At 37.1% G+C, this 20,066-nt stretch overlaps 1 protein-coding gene across 1 annotated transcript in view; it reads left to right on the top strand.

Moving 5' to 3' along the window:
• Positions 1-20,066, top strand: part of TRAPPC9 (trafficking protein particle complex subunit 9) — a 489,725-nt gene that overhangs the window by 157,124 nt on the left and 312,535 nt on the right. The window contains exons 17-18 of the mRNA XM_074144728.1: positions 5,189-5,331; positions 18,367-18,477. Of these exons, the coding sequence (XP_074000829.1) occupies positions 5,189-5,331; positions 18,367-18,477 (254 nt within the window). The remainder of the gene's footprint in view (positions 1-5,188; positions 5,332-18,366; positions 18,478-20,066) is intronic.

Here is a 20,066-nt window from a genome sequence, read left to right as displayed (position 1 = left end):
TTATACTCATTAGTAAGAATTGTTTTCTATAAGCAGTTCAGAAACTAAAATGGAAATATTATATTCTGAATTGATACATTTTTAGCCTGGTCTTGTATATCTTAATGGGGGACCTGCAATGATACGTTCTGGTATTTGTTCACAGTTATTGCAGTCAGTATCTGCAGAGTCTCGGGAGCAAACTGCCCGTAGCTGAGTACTGGCATTTCATCTTGCATTAAATGGTGAGACTTCGTGTCATTTTTACTCCACTAAGGGAATTTAGGAAAGACCTGAAAATGCAGTGCATGGGAGCCTTTGTTACAAAGTATGAATTGTTAATTTAATTATGGAAAACACTGGTAATAAATATTTCAGCAATTCATGTTCCAGTTTGGGAAGAAATTGAGGACAAACTCGTGCTTTGCTGTCTGAAACGCCAAACGCAGTATGTGCGGTGATGCGATACTGTAAGAAGAGCTATTATAAACCAAAATCTTCTGGTTCTTCTAGTAGCAAGATGCTCACAGATTTAAAATCAGAGATATTGCTATGGCTAGTAAAATTGCTTAGCAATAAAGAAATAAATAATAAAGAAACAAATCTAGTAAGCAAAATCGATGATGTAAGAAATAAACCCAGGAGCTTCTGACTTGAACTGCTTCCAACTTTGTAAACTTTACAAAACCAAACATCTAGATGACTAAAAGTATTTTTTGGCCGTGAGGAGGAAAGTACGTGAACATCTTATTGATTGTTTTCTCATTAACAATATATCACTAGAAATTGGGGTTTCGTGACTACTAAGTCACCTACTATGTATGTTGTTCTCATTGTTGGTAGTCTCTTCGTTGATTGTATCTCATGTTGCTGTTAGATAATTATTCCTATTTTTTTTTCCAGAAAACTACTCTTTTAATGTTTCTCGTATCTTGAGAGTTTTTTGCTTAAAACCAGTCTAATGATGAGCGTTGCTAATATTACATTAAGCTAATCTTTTGTGTTCTTCTATGGAATGTTTATTTTCCTTTACGTACATCTGCAGGTAGATTCTTACATCCTTGAGGTGCAGTAGCTGTGCATACGCTTGGTGTAAACTAATTTTTTGAGCTGAAATCGTGTTCTGCTACATATAACTTCGAACACTTTTTTAGGGGTGAAGCTTCTTGATTTTGATAGTCAGTCTACCCCTTACTTGAAAACAAGCATACAGAACGGACTGAGCTCCATATTAACTTCCCAGCACAAAGAATCCTGTTCATCACTGCTCTTTCCTGCTTCATTTATATGGTTTTTTTTGTGTTGTTAGGTGTTTTGGAGAGATCTCTTCTCAATCAGTGATGTTCTAGCTTCTGCATAAGAAACAATATTTGTAGAATTATATGGAAATTCTCTTTAGGTTTTACTCTCTACTTCTTGGTAGGAAGTACTGTCATAGTAGGTCAGTAGAAATAATTGATGTCAGTTGTAGATTGTAATTGTTTGACTTGGCGATTTAAAATCAGTACATGAAAGGTATTAGTGTTCAGACAGAGTCCCTGCTGAGGGATTGGCAGAAGGATTCTGACTGTTATCATTTAGATAGGAAACTTCTATGTCCAATGTTTTGATTTTCATTAGTGGCACAGTGTTATTCAAATAGCAGGTTTTTTTCTAATTTTGCTTTTAATTCTGTTACGAAAGTGAATACGGGAAGGATTTCCATGAGGATTTTCTATGACTGGAGAGAATGATTTTTTTGTTGTTGTTGTTGTTGAAAAAAAAAGGGTACCTGCTCTATGCAGAAAATACATTTGAGGACAAAAAGCATGAGCAAAACCAAAATGGTAATTTTCGTATAGCTTATCTGTAAAATATTTCTTGTCAATATAGTAGGTGGTATTAGTGTCTGGTGCCATTGGTTATAAGAGTCTTGTCATCTGGAACTTACACGCAGAAGCACTTTCATTTCCTTTTATCCATCAGTAGAAGAAAGGACCAATGAAGTAGCAAAAAAGTTATCAAACCAAAGTCATCATATGGGTTAAACAATTTATCCATATTCTTACTGTTGTTTCCAGAGTGCAACTCTGCTTAAAAACAAGAATCCCCCCCACTAGTCCATAGATACTCTGAATTCCAGATGTGTTCAGTGAGCAACAGGCTTCTTTTCCTGGCTGCCTGCCCTCCGAGGCCTGTGTGCTCCATCCTTCCTTCCTTTTCTTTTTTTTATGGATCATCCACAGGCAAAATTGGGTTCATACTGACACCCTGCCATTTCTTTTTGGTCTGCAGTGATGCAGTTGGGAGAAATCTAATAAATTCTACTGGTATTTGTAAAGATGAATGATGAATCTGGAGCTTGGGCTGTTATTTGTGTAGATTTGAGTGGAGCAAGTATACAATATTATTTAAATCAAAGGCTGTAGCATTTGGACCGTTCTTCTCTGCAGGTGCTGTGGGAGAGAGTGGTAAATTGTTTTAAATTGAAGCTTTGTAAATTTATGAAAGTGTAGGGTTTTTTTTTTCTATCCTAGAGATAGAAAATCAATCTTTGATAATGTATGTGGAGTCCTTTCCAAGGTAAATGTGTGTAGAGGGGTTTAAAGGAGATTGAATTCTATTTTTTTTTTCCACATTCTGTTCATATTATATGAATCCATAGCAATAAAACCTTCTCTGATCACCTGAAGGCTCCTGAAAAAATTATTTCTTTCATTCATGCTCCCCCCTACGCATACATCTACACTCCTGATGGAAAGTCTGCCAGATGTTTTATCTTTGAGCGTGTGTGTAAGTTCTTAGGAACCCTGCGAAATACCGTGGCCAGAGAAAGAATATAGGCTTGGGTGTTCTGTGGTTCTTGGAGATATTCAGCACCTCTTGTGTCCCCAGTATTCAGTGTCTCCAGTTAGGTCTTACATTTTGGGTGAGAAGAGATGTCCTCCTGTTGTCTAGATTAATAGAAGGCCATTAGGTTTTCTTTTCCCTGTTCTCTGCATGGGGGACACTCAGAGTCATCAGCACGTTTCCTTTAACAAATTCCTTACTACAACAGGGACCAAGATTATGATGATGCCTTTAAACTCTCCTGCTCATCAACAGCACATATGTTTTTAGCCTTTTTCTGGAGGTTTTTCATTTGGAATTGGACGTTAGGAAGGGTTTTGCATCTGGAATGATAATGCTCCATGGCCTTTCCAACTAACCTTTATTAGATATTTACCTGTAATTATATAGGTCTGGGCTTAATAAAGCAGCCTTGTGCCATGGTCCTGTGTAGAATAAACCATGGATCCATCCCACAGTAGCTTTCCCAAGCGTGATACTGAGTATTACAGCAATAATGCAGAACATACACAGCTAGAGTTTTCACAGATGACTTAATTGAAATTGAAGTCCATTCTCACATTACGATGTAAATGCTCTCAGTTCCCTGTAGTTGTGGAGTTTAGCTCTGATTTTTATTAAATAGTCCGGTTGATTAATTAGAATGAAGTATGTCTTGAATGGGGTTGTGGTTTTTTTTTTTTATTTTATTTTTGTGTTAGTATTAATATTGGTTACCTCTCCTGACATAACATAAACTCGAGTTCATTAACTACAAATTAGGAATTGACATAAACAGGGTAGACGGGTAGGTCCGGAGTGCCCAGTGAAGGTTTTACTTTGTATTATAAGGTGACTCTCATGGATTTTAAAGAAATTAAATTAGAAATTGGAGTTAGCTCACTTTACTTAAAGGCAAAACATTTAAATGTGCACATGCAGCAAAGCATTAAACTCTTGGTTTTGGTATTCTTTAAATCACTAGATTATGGTTATTTTAAGAAATTGATTGTATCTGTGTTTCTGCTCTTCCAGCCAGACTTAGAAACAGGATGGTATCAAATATAAATGTTTTTTTTCTAAGCTAGAAAATCCTTAGATGATGTTCCTTAGAGCTTATGCAAAAAATTAACAAGTTTCATGAACTGCTTTGTAAATCTTCAGTTGAAAGGGAGAGTACTTTTAATTGTCTGTGGATTGGTGACATCGGGTAAATATAATTGATTTCCTGGATAAGTTGTTGACTTGAGGTTTGGTGGGGTTTTTTGTGTTGTTTTTTTTTTTTTTTTTTGGGTTGGTTGGTTTGTTTTTTAAGTAAAGAATGAGCTAAAAGACAATCAAAGAGGATATAGGCATCGTTTCTAAATCTTTTTAAGAAATGGCTGTCCTTCTAGCCATAGGCTTCAACACAATATGGTAATATCCACGTTAGGGTAAAGGTCTGTCACTGCCTCTGTCCTTGCCCTGAGACGTGGCAACAGCAGCTGTCTGGGGGCCAGAATAAGAGCTGAGAAAAAAAAATAATCCAGTGACATTTCCCAAATTCTTGCCTTGCTTCCAGCAAATTATGTTTCGGGAATGTAATGAAGAAAAGCTGGTGCATTCATCTTTGGATGAATCAAATGTTCTGAGCTTGAACACTGATGCTGACATGGGGACTGGTTTGCCGGGAAGCGTCCCATCTGCTGTTCATTAAGGAAAATACATAGAGCCCAAAATTTCATCAGAGAAGTAAAGGCTCGGTACTGCTGAGAGTAATGAGGGCATAAGACTAATGCTAAAGAATCATCTTCATGTTTAATATTTGCTAACCGATCATGTTCTATAAAACGAACATCAAAGAAAGGCAAGGTTCATGCCCTAGATCAACTCAACAGTGTTGTTGTGATCTGGTAATTAATGGAGATGTTTACAGCGACTTGTTAAAAGACCAGATGCTTTTAGTTTTGTACAATCTTTATCTGTCCACACTCAAAAACTTTAAAGGTTTTCCGTTTGATTATGAAGGTAATGAAGTGGTGACTATTTTTCAAGAGTATGAGGGAGCATATCATTTAATACACCCTGAACTCTTCTAAGCAAAAGTAAGCTCTTCATTTTTTTTCTGTTAAACGTGGTATGAAGAGGAATTAGATAAAGGGAAGTCCAGCTGACTTTGTTCTGTACTCCTTAGTTTTTGAAAAGATTAGGGAAAAAGGCAACTGTTCACATAAGATGCAGTTATTTGATAGATTGCCTTTTTTCTTGAGATAATAGAATGGATGGGTTAGGAAGGCGAATTCTTGAGGGCACAGAAAGGAAACTTCATTGGTAAATCACTTCTATGGTCTAATTTAATTGAACTTGTGAAATGCACAGTAATGAAACATCGCTAATAAGTAATTTACTTTTATTTCTCTAGACGCTGGAAGCCATTTTGAATTTTAAGTACTCTGGCGGACCAGGACATGTTGAAGGATATTACAGGAACCTTTCTCTAGGCCTTCATGTAGAAGTAGAGCCATCTGTGTTCTTCACACGTGTCGGCACCCTTCCAGCAACAAGGTAAGCCTTGTTTTCTCTCGTGTATATTTGACTCATTGTCTCTGTTACATTTGCTGTAACTTAAAGACCAGGCTGGAGACTTTCAATATCATCAGCAACGTGTAGGTAAAGAATTATGTGAACAAATTTTCAAAAATGCCTCATTTAGGAGTTTAGCCTCCTTTACCTGCAGACTATGATTAAAGCAATCCCTGTGCATTGGACAATTTCTGAGGTTCAAACACTTTTTCATGATGGTCTATTTTACCAGGGACAGGATATCTCTTGGATTTTTGTAAAATTTGATGACTCCTTTCTGTATCTCTTCGCTGTTGTAGTGTGTTGTGCGTTTTGTGTTTGTCTAACAGAATCTTACCCAAAGTGCCTGTGGAAATGATTGTCTTTGGATGTGAGGAATAAATTGTAATAATTCTCTCCTTTGGTGCTTGCTTTCTCTTGTAAGCCACAGAGTAGTTTCACGTATCATAGTGAGTTTTAAACATCATGGCAACGTGTGATAGTGGTCAAATGCCGTAATTACTTAAATCTGCGTAAAATTAATCAGCAATTGAGTACAATCAGTTTTAACAATAATTTTTTTTTGGTAAAATTGTCTTCATGTGCTGCTAAATCCACAGTTCCTATTCTGTATGTTTTTATTAATTTCCTATTGCTTTACATACTGCTTAAGCACAGCAGCTTTTGCAAAAATTAACTCTGTAAGTTAATGATTTTACTGATCCTTAATCAACAATTTTTTGTTAATGTAAATTCACCTATACTAGTAGTTAAATACTCTACAATCTTTAAATATTTGGGAAGTATTCAAACCCTGGCAGTTCAGAGGAGGCTTTTGAATAGCTGTCATTCAAAAGATGAATAGATGAGTTTGGGTTTGTTGGGAAGAAAGAGGATTGAGAATGGACTTTGTTTTGGTGCATAAGTGATTCTGAGGCATAAATGTCAAGGAGGAGGAGTTATTGTTTTAGATTGCAGATGATGTTAGTGCAAGAAAAAAAATGTTTCAAATTGGAGAGGAATATGCTTTTATTAAAAAACCCCTTATAATTATCTACCAACTCCCAAAGTAGCAACATTATTGAGAAGAAAGCCAGCGTGTGTAGTGAGAGCAAGCATTTTGTTTGGTTTAGAGTCTGAAATTATTTCAGTGCAATTATGTACTGCTGCTACTAATAATAATTGAGAGTGAACTTAATTGATCCCAGAGATTCCTTCTGGTCCTTGGACCTTTTTTCATGACAGATTTCAGAAATAAAACCCAAAGATAGCCAAGAGGGGAATATAAGTCTAGGAGATACTGGGAGCATATTTTGTTTTTAAAGGAAAGAAATGGCTCACCCTTATCAAATCATTGCAAAAATACCAAGGATGGATGGACAGCAACGTAGCCTGCAAAACTTGAACTGTTTCTTCTGTTCCTTTGAACAAAAGAAGGAAAACCTCAAGAAAAGTTTAGGGCTTGAACTTGGAGAAACATGAAGAAAAGTGGAGAAAGTTTAGAGCAAGAAGAGTGATAAAATATGACTTATGCTAAAGCATAAGTTTAAAGAAGCTCTCGGTCTTGCTGAAGCCAGAGAGAAGGCTGACAGGGGACTTAAATTTTTAATTACATACAGTGGCACTGCCAAGAAGATAGGTATCTGTTTTTCACAGCAGCTAATACAGTAAATAATGACCTTCCCATGTAGCAAGGGAATTTTAGTTCAGGCAAAGATAATTAAACACTGAAATAGCATTTGTAAAACATGTTTAAGAATGAGACAAACAAGATTGGCCTAAACTGAATTTTTTTAAATAAATAGATTGTATCCAGCTCTTATAAAAGAGACTTAGAACTGTATGGCTTTATTGGCAAGCAGGTTTGTCAAGCATTTTGCTGCTGGGAAATGTAGCATAATAGCCATCATTTTATTCTTTGGGAACTGCTCTACTAAGGTGAATCTGATGCTGCCAGCAAAGTCAGAACACAGTACCCGGAGCAGCTGTTTGCAAAATCCCTGGAACCTTATTAATGATGTTCAGAGTTTCATCCCTGCGATGGCTTTTGCAAGGTTTTCAAGGTTTAATAAGTGATCTCTTTTTATCAACCTGGAAGTACCACAGCATCTACTTTATTAAATAGTTTTCAAGAAGATTCGTTATAGAGGTGAAAACACTCGGTTTGCATTTATTGTTTGCATTCATAGTCCACTTCATTCCCTGTCAAAAAAAGTCCTTTTGTACTCTGTCTGGGTGTGCTTTTCAATGGGCAGCAGGACGGCTCTTTGGTTCACTGCAATTACCTCCCTCTAGTCACAGAGCAGCTCTGGGGCGAAGCTGCGAACCTTCCCCAAAAGCTTCAAATACAACAGGATGCTTTTATTTGAAACCCTCTTGTTGGTAAGCTGCCTTTTTGTGCTCGCTTTCCCCAGCTGGGTTTTGTGTAAGACGAGGTTATCCTACCCCTGCCTTGTCAGCCTATTCTCAGGAATTTACTGTGTGAGGAAAGTATTTAAGGCGCAAATCTTTAAAAATAGGTTGAGGTGCTAATTCAAAGGTAGAGTTTCTGCGTTGTTCAGCTGTGTACGGTTTCCCAAGTCTGATAGCAGCAGGTGCTATATATAGTGGCTCCAATTCAGCCAAGTGCTTCAGCTCATATTGTATGCGTTTCCTTCATTCTCTGCCTGTTCAGCCTACGGCTCGGCATTTAAAGCAGTGAAAACTTTATTTTAATTGATTTGCTGATTGGAGATGCAGTTGGAGATGTGACTGCGTTTAATCAGGGTGCCTAAAAGCTTTACTGAGTTGGGGGAAAATGCTGTAATATTTAAATTTCTTTCAGGAGTGGTTTATTAGCAGACCTGTCAAACGGCTGTTTCAAACGGTTCTTTTTGTTACATTAGGAATATATTATTTGCGAAGTCATGAATGCATTTTGATTTTTAGGTATTTATTTTCCCCTGCTGTTTGTTCCATACCATTAGCTTTAGTGATCAGTAACACCATTCCTTTACTCCTGTGCTTCCCCGCGTTGATTCTCCCTCAGAAGAAGTCATGTGTCATTCGATACTATGTTTTAGAGTGAAAAACAGCAGAAATGTGTCATCTTCCAATCTACTAAGGGTAAATATTTATCATTAAATGAAACAGTTTGGTTTTTGACTGCTGATCATCTCTGCCAGTATCTGAGACTCAATGACAGCAAATTATATGTCAAATTGTGTACTTCTACTTGCTCTGTTGAGATCTGGAATCTGATTTCCTTTTGATTTACAGCTGAGATTTCGTTGCTTAAATTCTATCTGAGGCGCTGGGCTATTTTTGTTTAGTCATTATGAGAAACTTAATTTTATAATGTACACTTAATTTTATAATGTACCTTCTCAGCTGTCATTTCAGAAGGAAAGTTATCATTGCTTTCATTTTCTGCATTCAATTTTTCATGTTTCTTTTATGCTTTTGTTGGTTTTATTTTACATTTTACCTCAACAAAAGTAAGAAAGAATAGTTACTAGCTGCTGGGCTTAAAAAGCCAAAGCAAAATAAAAAAAGTTTGAAAAGTGATTCTTCCCTTAGGCCTTTACTGAAAAAAACCAGGAAAAGCGTTAATGAAATATTTTTCTTTTTTCCCCCCAATTGTAACTTAAACATTATGGTTTATGTAAAAGTCTTCCAAACTTAATTGGTATTTCTTTTATTTAGCTGCTTCAGCAGATATGCACAGGAAATATCACTGAAACAGCTGGGGATTTTGGTTTGTTTTTTGTTTTTCTAAATATCTAGCCAAAATTATGTCTTCCACTGATGCACAGGTTTCTGCTTTATAAGGAGAAGTTTCATTAACTGCATCTTCAGTGTATCTTAAGATGTGTTTTATCCTGAAAAGAGACCCTTTTAACCTTTATCCCTGCCAGTCTGTAGAAGCTTCGGTGGTAAGGCAGCCCGTACCATGCCGCAGTGCCTGATCTATTGCTTAATTCTCATTCAGAAGCAGCTCTCCTGTCTGAAGAGATGATGTTCTGTCAGTAAATGGACCTAATCTGCCCCGAGGTTTTTCACTGGGTACATCAACCTACTCTCACTCGGCTGCCTGCATCCAAAAAGACTGACCCAACAGCCTTGTGCTGGGAAACTTTTTGCCCTGATCATAGAATCATAGAATGGTTTGGGTTGGAAGGGACCTTAAAGATCATCGAGTTCCAATCCCCCTGCCATGGGCAGGGACACCTCCCACCAGACCAGGTTGCTCAAAGCCTCATCCAGCCTGGTCTTGCACACCTCCAGGGATGGGGCATCCACAGCTTCTCTGGGCAACCTGGGCTAGTGTCTCACCACCCTCCCAGTAAAGAATTTTATCCTAATATCTATTCTAAATCTCCCTTCTTTCAATTTAAAACCATTACCCCTTTTCCTATCACCCATGTTACCTGTAATCCTTGATTCTGCTTGTTTGAGCTTGTCTGGAGATGATTGTCCTGTGATGCATAATCAAGAACGTAGGTGTTTAAGGGAGCTCAGCTATAAGCTATAGGAAATAATGAGTTAATATCAAAAGTTTTTCGAGTCTGACTTACAGATCACTGAAGTCTTAAAGGGCTTCAAGGATCTACTTGCTTGACTGTTTATTTACCAGAAAATGCAGATAAACATGTATAGTAAAATTGTATTCATTGTCTTGTGTAATCGAGTGTAGCATGTTGTCATTACTGAAATTTGGTAGGATGAATCCCAAGACTGGAGTGTGGCTCTTGATGGCTACAGGCCATTATTAAAAGGACGTGGACCTGTTGGAGCGGGTCCAGAGGAGGCCCTAAAAATGATCAGAGGGATGAAACACCCCTGCTGTGAGGACAGGCTGAGAGAGTTGGGGTTCTTCAGCCTGGAGAAGAGAAGGCTCTGGGGAGACCTATTTGAGGCCTTTCAGTACTTAAAAGGGGCTTATAAGAAAGATGGGGAGAAACTTTTTAGCAGGGCCTGTTACAATAAGACAAGGGGTAATGGTTTTAAATTAAAATAGGGTAGATTTAGACTAGATGGAAGGAAGGATTTTTTACAATGTGGGTGTTGAGGCACTGGCACAGGTTGCCCAGAGAGGTGGTAGATGCCCCATGCCTGGAAACATTCAAGGCCAGGTTAAACGGGACTCTGAGCAACCTGATCTAGTGGAAGATGTCCCACTGATGGCAGGGAGGTTGAACTAAATGGCCTTTAAAAGGTCCCTTCCAACCCAAACTATTCTATGATTCTGTGATAATTGATTCCTTATCATATTTTAGCTCCCAAACTACTGGTGTTATTCTAGGCCTCAAAACACTTCAGTTACCAGCAGATGATAGACTGCCAGCAGAGATGTGATGATCTGATCCTAGACAGCCAGCGGAGATCTGATACTAACGGTTCAGTGTGAGGGAAATGTTCTGTTGACGGCTTCATGTGATACACCTCTTCATTTTGACCTACTGTTAGCTCCAGGAAAGTCTGCAGTTGAAGCCTTTGGTAGCTGGTTTGTCTTGAACTATCTCCTTTATACATGTTGTTTCTCTCAAAGGCATTATCTGCCAGTTTTGGTGGGCACTGAATGTCCTTCCTTATTGCCTTTACCAAAGAGCAGAGAGCACGAAAAAATGCCAGAAAAAAAATCCTGCTTCACTCCACAGTACGGAGTGTTCTGTGTGCTGTGAGGTGCCTCTTGGTCTCCTTGCGTCCCTTGCCATTTTGCCATCAGACTTAAAGTGTCTTAAATAAGAGCCATCTACTAAGGCTGGAAAATCTTGGTCTTGCTTATTACAAAGGTGGCGAGACGGTCTGAATTTGTAGATGAAGTCAATCCAGAGTGCAGCAGGGATGCTGCCTGGACTTACGGGCAAAGTCAGAAACCAGCTATGTCAGAATATTCTTACCTCTAAATTCTAAAAATTCAAGATGATGAAAAAGGTAATTTTTTTCATTTTTTTGTGGCAGCAGAGGTTTTTTTCCTATCTTAAAAGCACCACACAGCTGACGAGACATCAGCTGCAGATCTGTTTTGGCAAGTGCAGAGGCTCAGACTCTGTTCTTGTAATTGAGTCAGAGAAAAAAAAAAAATAAGAGAAACTGCAGCAGGTCTGACACTTAAATTCAAAGTGTGAGTTCATCTAACTGTAGGTTCAAGTTAGTTTTCCTTTGTACCATTAAGTATATTATTTAATGAAATGTTTTAGTTCATAATAAAGCCCGCAGCATGCTCCCTGGTCTTAGACCTGACATCGTTTCATATTTAATGTTAGGACATATTTAATGTCTTGTTTTTCTAACATGGTTTCACTGAAGTGTTTGAAGACTGTAAAATAACAAACTTGACGGTGTTGAGGGTTCTCAGGAGATACTCAGTTTGGTGGGTAGAGCTTGGGGTCTTAATGAAATGAGACATTATTTTCAGAAATTTCATTCCACTTTCCAGGTTTGCTTACATTTTCACTACCAAAAATGGCACCACAGCCTCTTCCGCAGTCAGGTTTGGGTTAGAAATCCTGGTTGTTATGTATTTCTAAATATTACAAAGGAAAGAGTAAACAGCATGTTTCTTCAGCCATGTTCTAACAAACATTTTCTTTACGCAATAAGTAGTTCTGTAACATTTTCTGAAACGATTCCTGGTTTTATGTAGCCATTTTTTAAAATATTTATTTTAAAATATTCATGTTTGCTACATCCAGAACGAGAATCAACGATCTACTGACGGGCAGCTGTTTCTGGTCTTCTCTTTCTCAATATTTCAGCGTTGAAACGTCATAGAGCTTTGAAGGGTGGCGAAAAACTCTTTCAGTTGAAGAGCAATCTGTTTAGGTTGGAGGAAGGCTAAGATATGAGCTGTTTAAAATGAATGGATGTTTCTACATTGAGAAAATAATTAGTATTAAATTCACTGTTTCATTAATGAAAATCAGTAATAATAAAAGCCATTCAAAATGGAAAACAGGCAAATTCAACTACAAATAAAGCTCTTATTTTGATCAATTGGACTGATCAACCGTTAGAAAAATCTGTCAAGCAATGTTTTTAATAACCATTTTTTAACGTTCTGGGGACTGGATGTCTTTCTAGAATATATTCTTTATTTATACACACACCAATGAGCTTAATATAGATTCTACTGAGTCAGAACCCTTGACACGGGGGAGGTTCCATCCAATAGTTAAATCATCTCGCTAACCTTAAACTCTGCTAACTGTATAAAGTTGCAGTGGGTTCGGGGAAGAGCAGCAAAAAAGTAGCTTACAGATTGAGAGAATCGATTTTCGAGATCAAAATGTTAAATATGTACAGTTTGGCACATGAAGACGTGAGAACATAAAGCTGCAAATATTTATAGATGTGCTGGGAATATTTAGCGTAATTGAAAAGGTTTGAAACCGGGAGAAGTCAGATGAGGACGGTTCTTGAAATATGTGAAAAGACCTTTTTAACAGTAAAATGGATAATCTGACTTTGTCATCTACAGTTAGTCTCAAAAGCTTCATTTTTAGAGAATTTAATAAGACCTAAATCGAGTTAAACCCTATTGAAAACACAATAGCACCTATGGAGGTGCTCTAGATGGTTGTTTTGCTAAGTTGCTCTTCGTGTTTGTCAATGGATTTTTGGGAAACAGGGTTGTCATCTGGCACACCATCGCCTGTCGTGCTTCTGTTCGCTTCCCGCTGTCTCCATTTGAGCAGGGAGGTCGTCTGTGCCTGTTTAAAGAAAAGAGAAAAGAAGCAAACAAAAGCATGGATGTGAACCCGCTCCGTGATTTCGGTTGATGGGGACACTGAGCTGAGTCAGGATGTAGATAACGCGCCAACCCCCCCCGCCCCGGGCGTTTCTTGTTTAAACTGCCTTGAAAACTGAGCTAGAAACAGAACTGCAATAAGATTATTCACTGGAGTGAGCCGTCATTAGAGCGTGGCAGCTGCATCTGGTTTTTTAATAGTGTTAAATGTTACTGAAGAATATCGTCTGCTGTCATGTCAGAGTAGACTGGAATAGTAATCACAATACCCCTGAAAGAAATTTCTAGATTACAGCGTAATTGTCTCTTGCCTTAAGTTCCCATAGCCCCAATTTTGTTGACTATTTTCGAGTCATAACTGTCACTGTAAGTTTTTAAAATACAGCGTGATTCATTGTGTCACTAACTTTTGTTTGAGTTAGATCCTGAATTCTGCAATAGAGGGTAGCAGAAATTAATTTATACAATAAATCTTCAAGACACTGTTGAATTAACTTGATTTTCAGGAAAAGATTAAGAATTCTTATCTTTTTTTTAGTGTTTGAAATGAGTATTGACTTAATTTTGCCTGTTATTTTGAGACCTTCAGATTATAAATCACCCAACTGAAAAGAACTTTCTTGGTAATTCTAGTTTTTGCATTTGCAAACAAACGTATAGATTTTTGCATTACTTGTAAAAAAAAAAAATCTACAACATGAAATTTATGGTAGATTATTCTAAAGGAAACCTCGTGGACAAATAAGGAAGATCAGTGAAATGGAAAATGTTTGCACAGCGTGATTTTTAGTGTTCTTTCACTTAGACTTTCAAACCATTTGTTTGACCCAGCTTATTTTCTTTCCATTAGCAGTCGAAATGGCAGATGGAAAAAAGAGTAAAACCCTTTCAAGAACTTTTGTTCTTTATCCTAGAGTCTATATACAGTCCAGTCCAGCTTTAATTCCTCTTCATTTGATTTGGACTTTTAACATAATGCAATCATTTGTATATCATTTCATTCCAAAAGGATAAACGTTGTGTTTGTGGTGTCTGCTGTATTTTTTCTGAATAACGTTCTATTTTATTTTCTAGGGAAATTAAATTTATGTGATCACTTTAACTGTTTCCCCCCTCTCCCCTAGGTAAATTTGGACTAATTTCAGCCAGCTGGATAGAGAAAAGTTAAATATATTCCTGGTCAGAGAAGAGAGATCCTAATTTATGTCCCAGTGAGGAAAGGCAGAAGCATGAGCTTAACAGTTACCTGCTCTGTTCGGAGGAGCTCAGGACCAGCCAAAACCATTGCTCCGCACCCAGTGTGGCTGAGGGCTCTGGGTGGAGATGGGTAGTTTAGGTGGAGTGGAGGATGAGGTATGATAGGAGTCTAATGGGGGAGGTAGGAATGTGGATATATAGGAACTGAGATTTTTTCCAGAAGAATCCATAAGGAGTTGGTTATTTGGGTTTTGCAGAAATGAGAAACTCTGTACTAATTCATGTAGTCTTTGTGTGTCCACGTCCATGAAGTAAAACTAGATGGTGGTTTGATTTCATGTGTATTAATGTGTGATGATACCATGCTATCTCAATAGCTAAAAAAACCACACCCACAAAACCAAACCACCCAAACACAACCTGACTTATTTTAGATGTCTTTGACCCAAAATTTAAAAAGGAGTTAGTAACAGCAGAATGACTCAAAACATCTAAAAGGACTGAGAAGCCACTGATAACCCTGCACGTTGTGTGAAATGTTGAAGATGGAGTTCTCCACCTTCCCTGGTGTTGAACATCTACTTTACTGGACTTAGAGGACTCAAAATCCACTCAAAGTGGATTTTTTTTATCCAGTAACTCACCCTGTACTTTTCTCCCCAACCCACTAAACTATTACATGGTGGTAGATAGTTTGCAAAAGTAAGATGAAATTGGGTAAGCGTGGGCTAATATTTCCCAGTTCCAGGAATCTGTGGCTTCTGACTGGTATTTCTCAGCCAAAAATTTCAGCAGGCCATTATGGTGTATAATTTAATAATCTTTAAATCCATTCATTAGTTTGAGTGTCTTAAGTTTTTAAAAGCTTACATACTTCTTTTAAAAATTAATTTACTTAGTCTGGAGGGCAGGGTTAATGGTCTAAGATTTACTCTGTTGCCTTAATATCCTTAAAACAGTATGATGTTGGAAATTTGTCTGTAGTTTGAGCAACAGATTGCTGACTGGGCTTACGTGTAGTAGATCAGCAAAGTCATATTGGGGTTCCTTTATCACACTTGCATGATTGTGATTTGCCTCTCAAATCTCATTCACTGACACTTTGAGATAGGTTCTTTAATTCCTGTCTCACAAAGGACGACCTTCTGTAATTTCACCTGTAGTGAAAGTTGATATGAATAATTAATTTGGCTTTCTTGCCAGGTCTTTGTTTTCCTGGAACTTTCACGCAGATCATAACTCAGCATCATCAGTTCTACACAATCCTACTGTTAAAAAAAGTTAAAAAATCTCATGCTAGTTTTCAGATCTTTAACAAATTGCTCTTTAACAACTTGAGGGTTTCTTTTTTTCCCTTTTAACTTAATTATGGTGTTACCTCTAATTTTCCAGAGCTTCTGCTTTGTCTTGGTTTCTTTACTTGGATACAGCTTTCCGTATTTAAAGCTTGCTGTTTTAATTAAAATATTTTCGGTAACCTTTAATTGTGTTTGATTTTCATGGCTCTTAATAGTCTCTTTGATACTGTTCTGTATTTACTCTGAACATCTAGTACTATCTTTTTCTACAATCTTATTGTTACCTTCAGTCTTTTCATACTTTTATTCTTCTAAGTTTTCAAAGTACTGTAGTAATTCTGTAAATTTGATTTTTATTAAAAATTTCCCTGGAGAATTAACTTAAAATTGACAAGGAAAGAACTATTTCCCCTACAGGTCTATTTTGTGTACTGTTTGAAGAGGATGAAATAAATGTCATGATGATGAATAATTTTCACTGCATAGTCCAAGAGTTCGTACTTGGGAAGTTTTAGTATCAGTGGTGGAGTTTAGTCCTGAAGGGCTACGGGTTGTAGAGGTCCTTTATGGCACGAATTGTATTATTTACAAAACTCTGCGGCCAAAAGACATCGCACGAAGTTTGAACGTAATTTCGACAATTGTTTGGTTTTGCTATGGGATAAATAAAAAATTCCTTCCATGTGGAATTTTGTAAACATGGCCTACACTAGAAGTCTCTCTTGCGGATCATAACTTCTCATCTGCTGGAGAGGCAGAAGTTTGCTGTGTCTTCACAGGTCTCATCCCACTCTCCCAATGAGGAGATGGAAGCCAGGTTTCTTTTTTTTTTTTTATTCTCTCTTACTGGTAACAGGGCAGCTACCGACTCCAACACCGTCCTTCCAGCCATTTGTTTCTTGTGAGCTGTTAAGGAAGGGAGTTTCTAATAAGAGCTCTGACTCCGTATTTGTTCTAAATTCTTGAGTTTTGACATGTTTGCTTCGGGCACTCAGCTACCTTCATGTGTTTTTTCTATATTCAGTATTCATTGGGGGTTTACCCAAAGAGAGTGAAAACTCTTAAAAAGAGAGTGAAAACTCTTAAAATATATATAAAAACAGCCTCCGCCCCGACATCTGCTTTTTACTTTTGCTAAGGCACATGCTATCGTCCCCAAGCAGTGCTTGCTTGTCATTTAGTGCCTGATTGCATGTGACATTGCTATCACCTTAGTGACCTGAACCTTAACCTCCCCTGGTTGTCCTAAGAGTGTTCCCATCCCGAGGGTTGGCAGGGTGGCAGCACGGTTCCTCTTGTGTGTGCTCTGAAAATGATACCTCTTGATTTTCAGAAGAGTTGTGTTACGTACCAGGGAACCTGTTTCCGAAGTAGAAGATCAGTTCGTAAACTCTTGCACCTCTTGAGTTTAATTGCCTTTGGAATGGCTGGCGTTTGAGTTAAATTGTAAATTATTGTGCAATAGGATAAATGTACTTGGTTGCCTGACACACACAACTGTATCTTCGTTTGAATATGCATATCGTTCAAAGGACGGCTCTGATGGCTCTCCCCTTATCAAGATATTCCTCTTTCGTCCCGTTTGGGGACCTTCTGATTTCATGTGAACTCTCTCTTTAATTAACGTTGCTGATGGGTTCTACTTCTGACACAACACAAATTGCTTCTCCCTTCTCATAGATTCTGATAACAATTCTATGGGATGAGATGATCCCTAATCTTTGTACAGTAACTATACTGCTTTATCCTGGAATTCACAATAAGTCACCTAATTTTGTTATATGTGCATTTAAACTTCATTGATGGCTAAAGCTAAATTGTAGTGATGCTTAAGGCTGGGATATTTTGCTGTTGTTAAGTAGCTTCTTAGGAAGTTTAGAATTTCAGAGTAGCCTGATGAAGCATTATTGCAGCTGTATGATTGCGTTTGGCATTTTGGTATCTGGTGCTGATATTTTTCCATGTGTGTTGTATTATAATCACTCAATGCTGCTATTTGTGCTTAGTTTCACAAGGAAGAAAAGTTTATAAGAAGAATAAAAATGTACAAGTTCCTTCTCTGTACCTTTGTCAGTCTTATTTCCGAAGTTTATCAGAAATGCAGCAGGTATATTTATACTGAATGCTTCTAGGCAAATTTGGATTTTAAGGACAGTAGCTGACAAATACAAGGTTTTCTGTGTGAGGTGCCTGTTATTTGCCTTTTTTAGAGCAGGGACAGAGTTGTCTGAGTAGTTGGTGTCATGGAAAAGTGCTTGAGTTGCCACCTTGCTTTGGTGGCAGATAAACCAGCTATCCCAGTAAATAGAATTGCTCCCTGACACTGGGCGGGAATTTAAGTTTTTACTTGTAAATTTGTTTTTTGAGAAGATAATGTCAAGCTAATTTGAAATAATAAAATCGTTTTGTGTGAATGCTCAAAGAACTGAAAAAAAAAAGAAATCTGTGGCTTTTTCCGTAGAAGTGAAACTGAAAGCTGTGGAATCAGAATGTATACACGTGATCAAAATCTGCTTAATATTGTGCAGGTTGTAATTGTCATGGGGCTTCTTCTCTTTAGGATATACACTTCTGTTGAGTTTTAGTAAAAAAAATAGAAAAATCCAGTTATTACAAAAAGAAAAGTTATTTCTAGCAAAAGAGTAAGATACTCTTATAATTAGAGTAGGGTATAATACATAGGTGTGCAAACGCGTGTATATCTATGCATGTATGTTTGCATTTATGTATAAATATTAATTCTGATAGATGTATAATTCTGTGGTACGGTATTGAAATTGGGCTATTGTTTTTTCCCCCCCATCTGAACAGCACCCGGCAGTGCCATCTACTTCTCGATGTCTTCAATTCTACCGAACATGAGTTGACCATCAGTGCTAGGAACAACGAAGATTTGATCCTGCACGCTGGGGAATGTCAGCGGTAAGTGCTGTCAGTATTAAAATGGCCCTCTTTTTAATCTTAGTATTTATTTTATTTTTATGGAATTGATGATATTTGGGGCCTAATTGTCTTTTAAAATATTGTTCTTATGTCAAAGAATATAAAAGTTTTACTTTCTTTAAGGTGCGTCACTGAGTTCTAGCAATATCTCAAGTGAATTTATGTTGTCTGTGAAACTAGTAGTACTGAAAATAACAAAATACAAAACAGTTGGTTCTGAGGTGTAGAGCTCAATTAACTTGTTTTTGGAGAATGTTTTAATACAGTTTTCATGTGCTCTGAATGTAGTTCTGATGTTAAAATCTTATCTCACTAGTTCGTTATCCTTTCCTAGTTTCAAATAGTCTTTTCTTTCTGTGGTTCCCCAGCCATTTCATCAGTTTTTGTAGAAAGAAAAGTGCAGGAAAGAAAAATAGAATTGAAGAAAAAGCAATCACAATCTCTGTGGAAAAAATATTACAGGTTAAATAGGCTGTTACGTGTATTGATTCTTATAACCCTACTGTGGTGATGTAAAGATCATTTGTAGCAAGCTATAACCATTATTTGCCGTAATGTATCTGCCTACGATTCCTACTGCTGGTGGGACCCTAGTTTTCTTTTTTTATCTCCATCAGATGATGATTACACCTAGATGACACCATTTTCATCTTTAAAAGATGAGACTGAAAAAAGGAAATGTTTCCGTTTGGTCATGGGCTGTCTGCACAGCTCTCTTCCTTGGGAGAGTTGTGCTGCAATCTTAAACCGTGCAATTGATAAACTTATTTAAAGAGAGATACTTTAATGTCTTCAAATCTCAGTCTGAATATTAAGTTCAGAGTAAAAACACATGAATTGCAAGGCCTGCAATTGTCAAAAAGAAGTGTGGAATATGTAACAATAGCAGTAAATTCAGAATGCTTTTTGCTTTAGTCATTTTGTCTTTTTACTACGATAAAATACATTGACTCAAACCAAGGCTGAATTTTCTCAATTTTACTTTATCAATGAGTGGACAAAAATATCAGTAACATAGAGTGCTTGTTCCTTTTATTTAGGAAGAATTGGGTTATTTTTCTTTATTTTAAAAGCATTCTAAATATTCCTCAAAATATTCATGTCCTTATCTGTACTGTTTCATAATTTTGTTTTTCTGCCTCTTGCTATTTCCCATCGTTTTTGTAGTTGGTAAACTCCTTGAAATTTTTCCCTCCCAACTTTTGGGACAATATTATAAACCCTTTCAATAAGTCTTTTGAAACACTCATTTATCAAGGCGGATTGTGTATTTTTTTTGAGAGTATTTAAACGTTTGAAGGATAATGATTTTTATTCTTACTGGACAGTATTTTATTTTTTTACCCTTGGTTAGAAATTGCACTGAGAACTATCAGTTCTAAACTCATTTGTTATCTATTTCTTGAATAATAAGTGCTTTTAATTGTAACTATGTGTATGTAGCTCCTATGTTGCTTAAGAGTTTTAATTTTTATTCTGCAGAGCTTACGTGGAACATACACTGGACCATAATTAGCTTCTTCCTCCTAGCAAAGTGCTTTTGTTAATCTTACCCCCTCCCATAAAAA

The sequence above is a fragment of the Numenius arquata genome, chromosome 3 (genome assembly GCF_964106895.1).
Source record: "Numenius arquata chromosome 3, bNumArq3.hap1.1, whole genome shotgun sequence".
NCBI classification, from domain to species: Eukaryota; Metazoa; Chordata; class Aves; order Charadriiformes; family Scolopacidae; genus Numenius; species Numenius arquata.
Note: the sequence above shows the minus strand (reverse complement) of the source record. Positions and strands in the feature narration are given on the sequence as shown.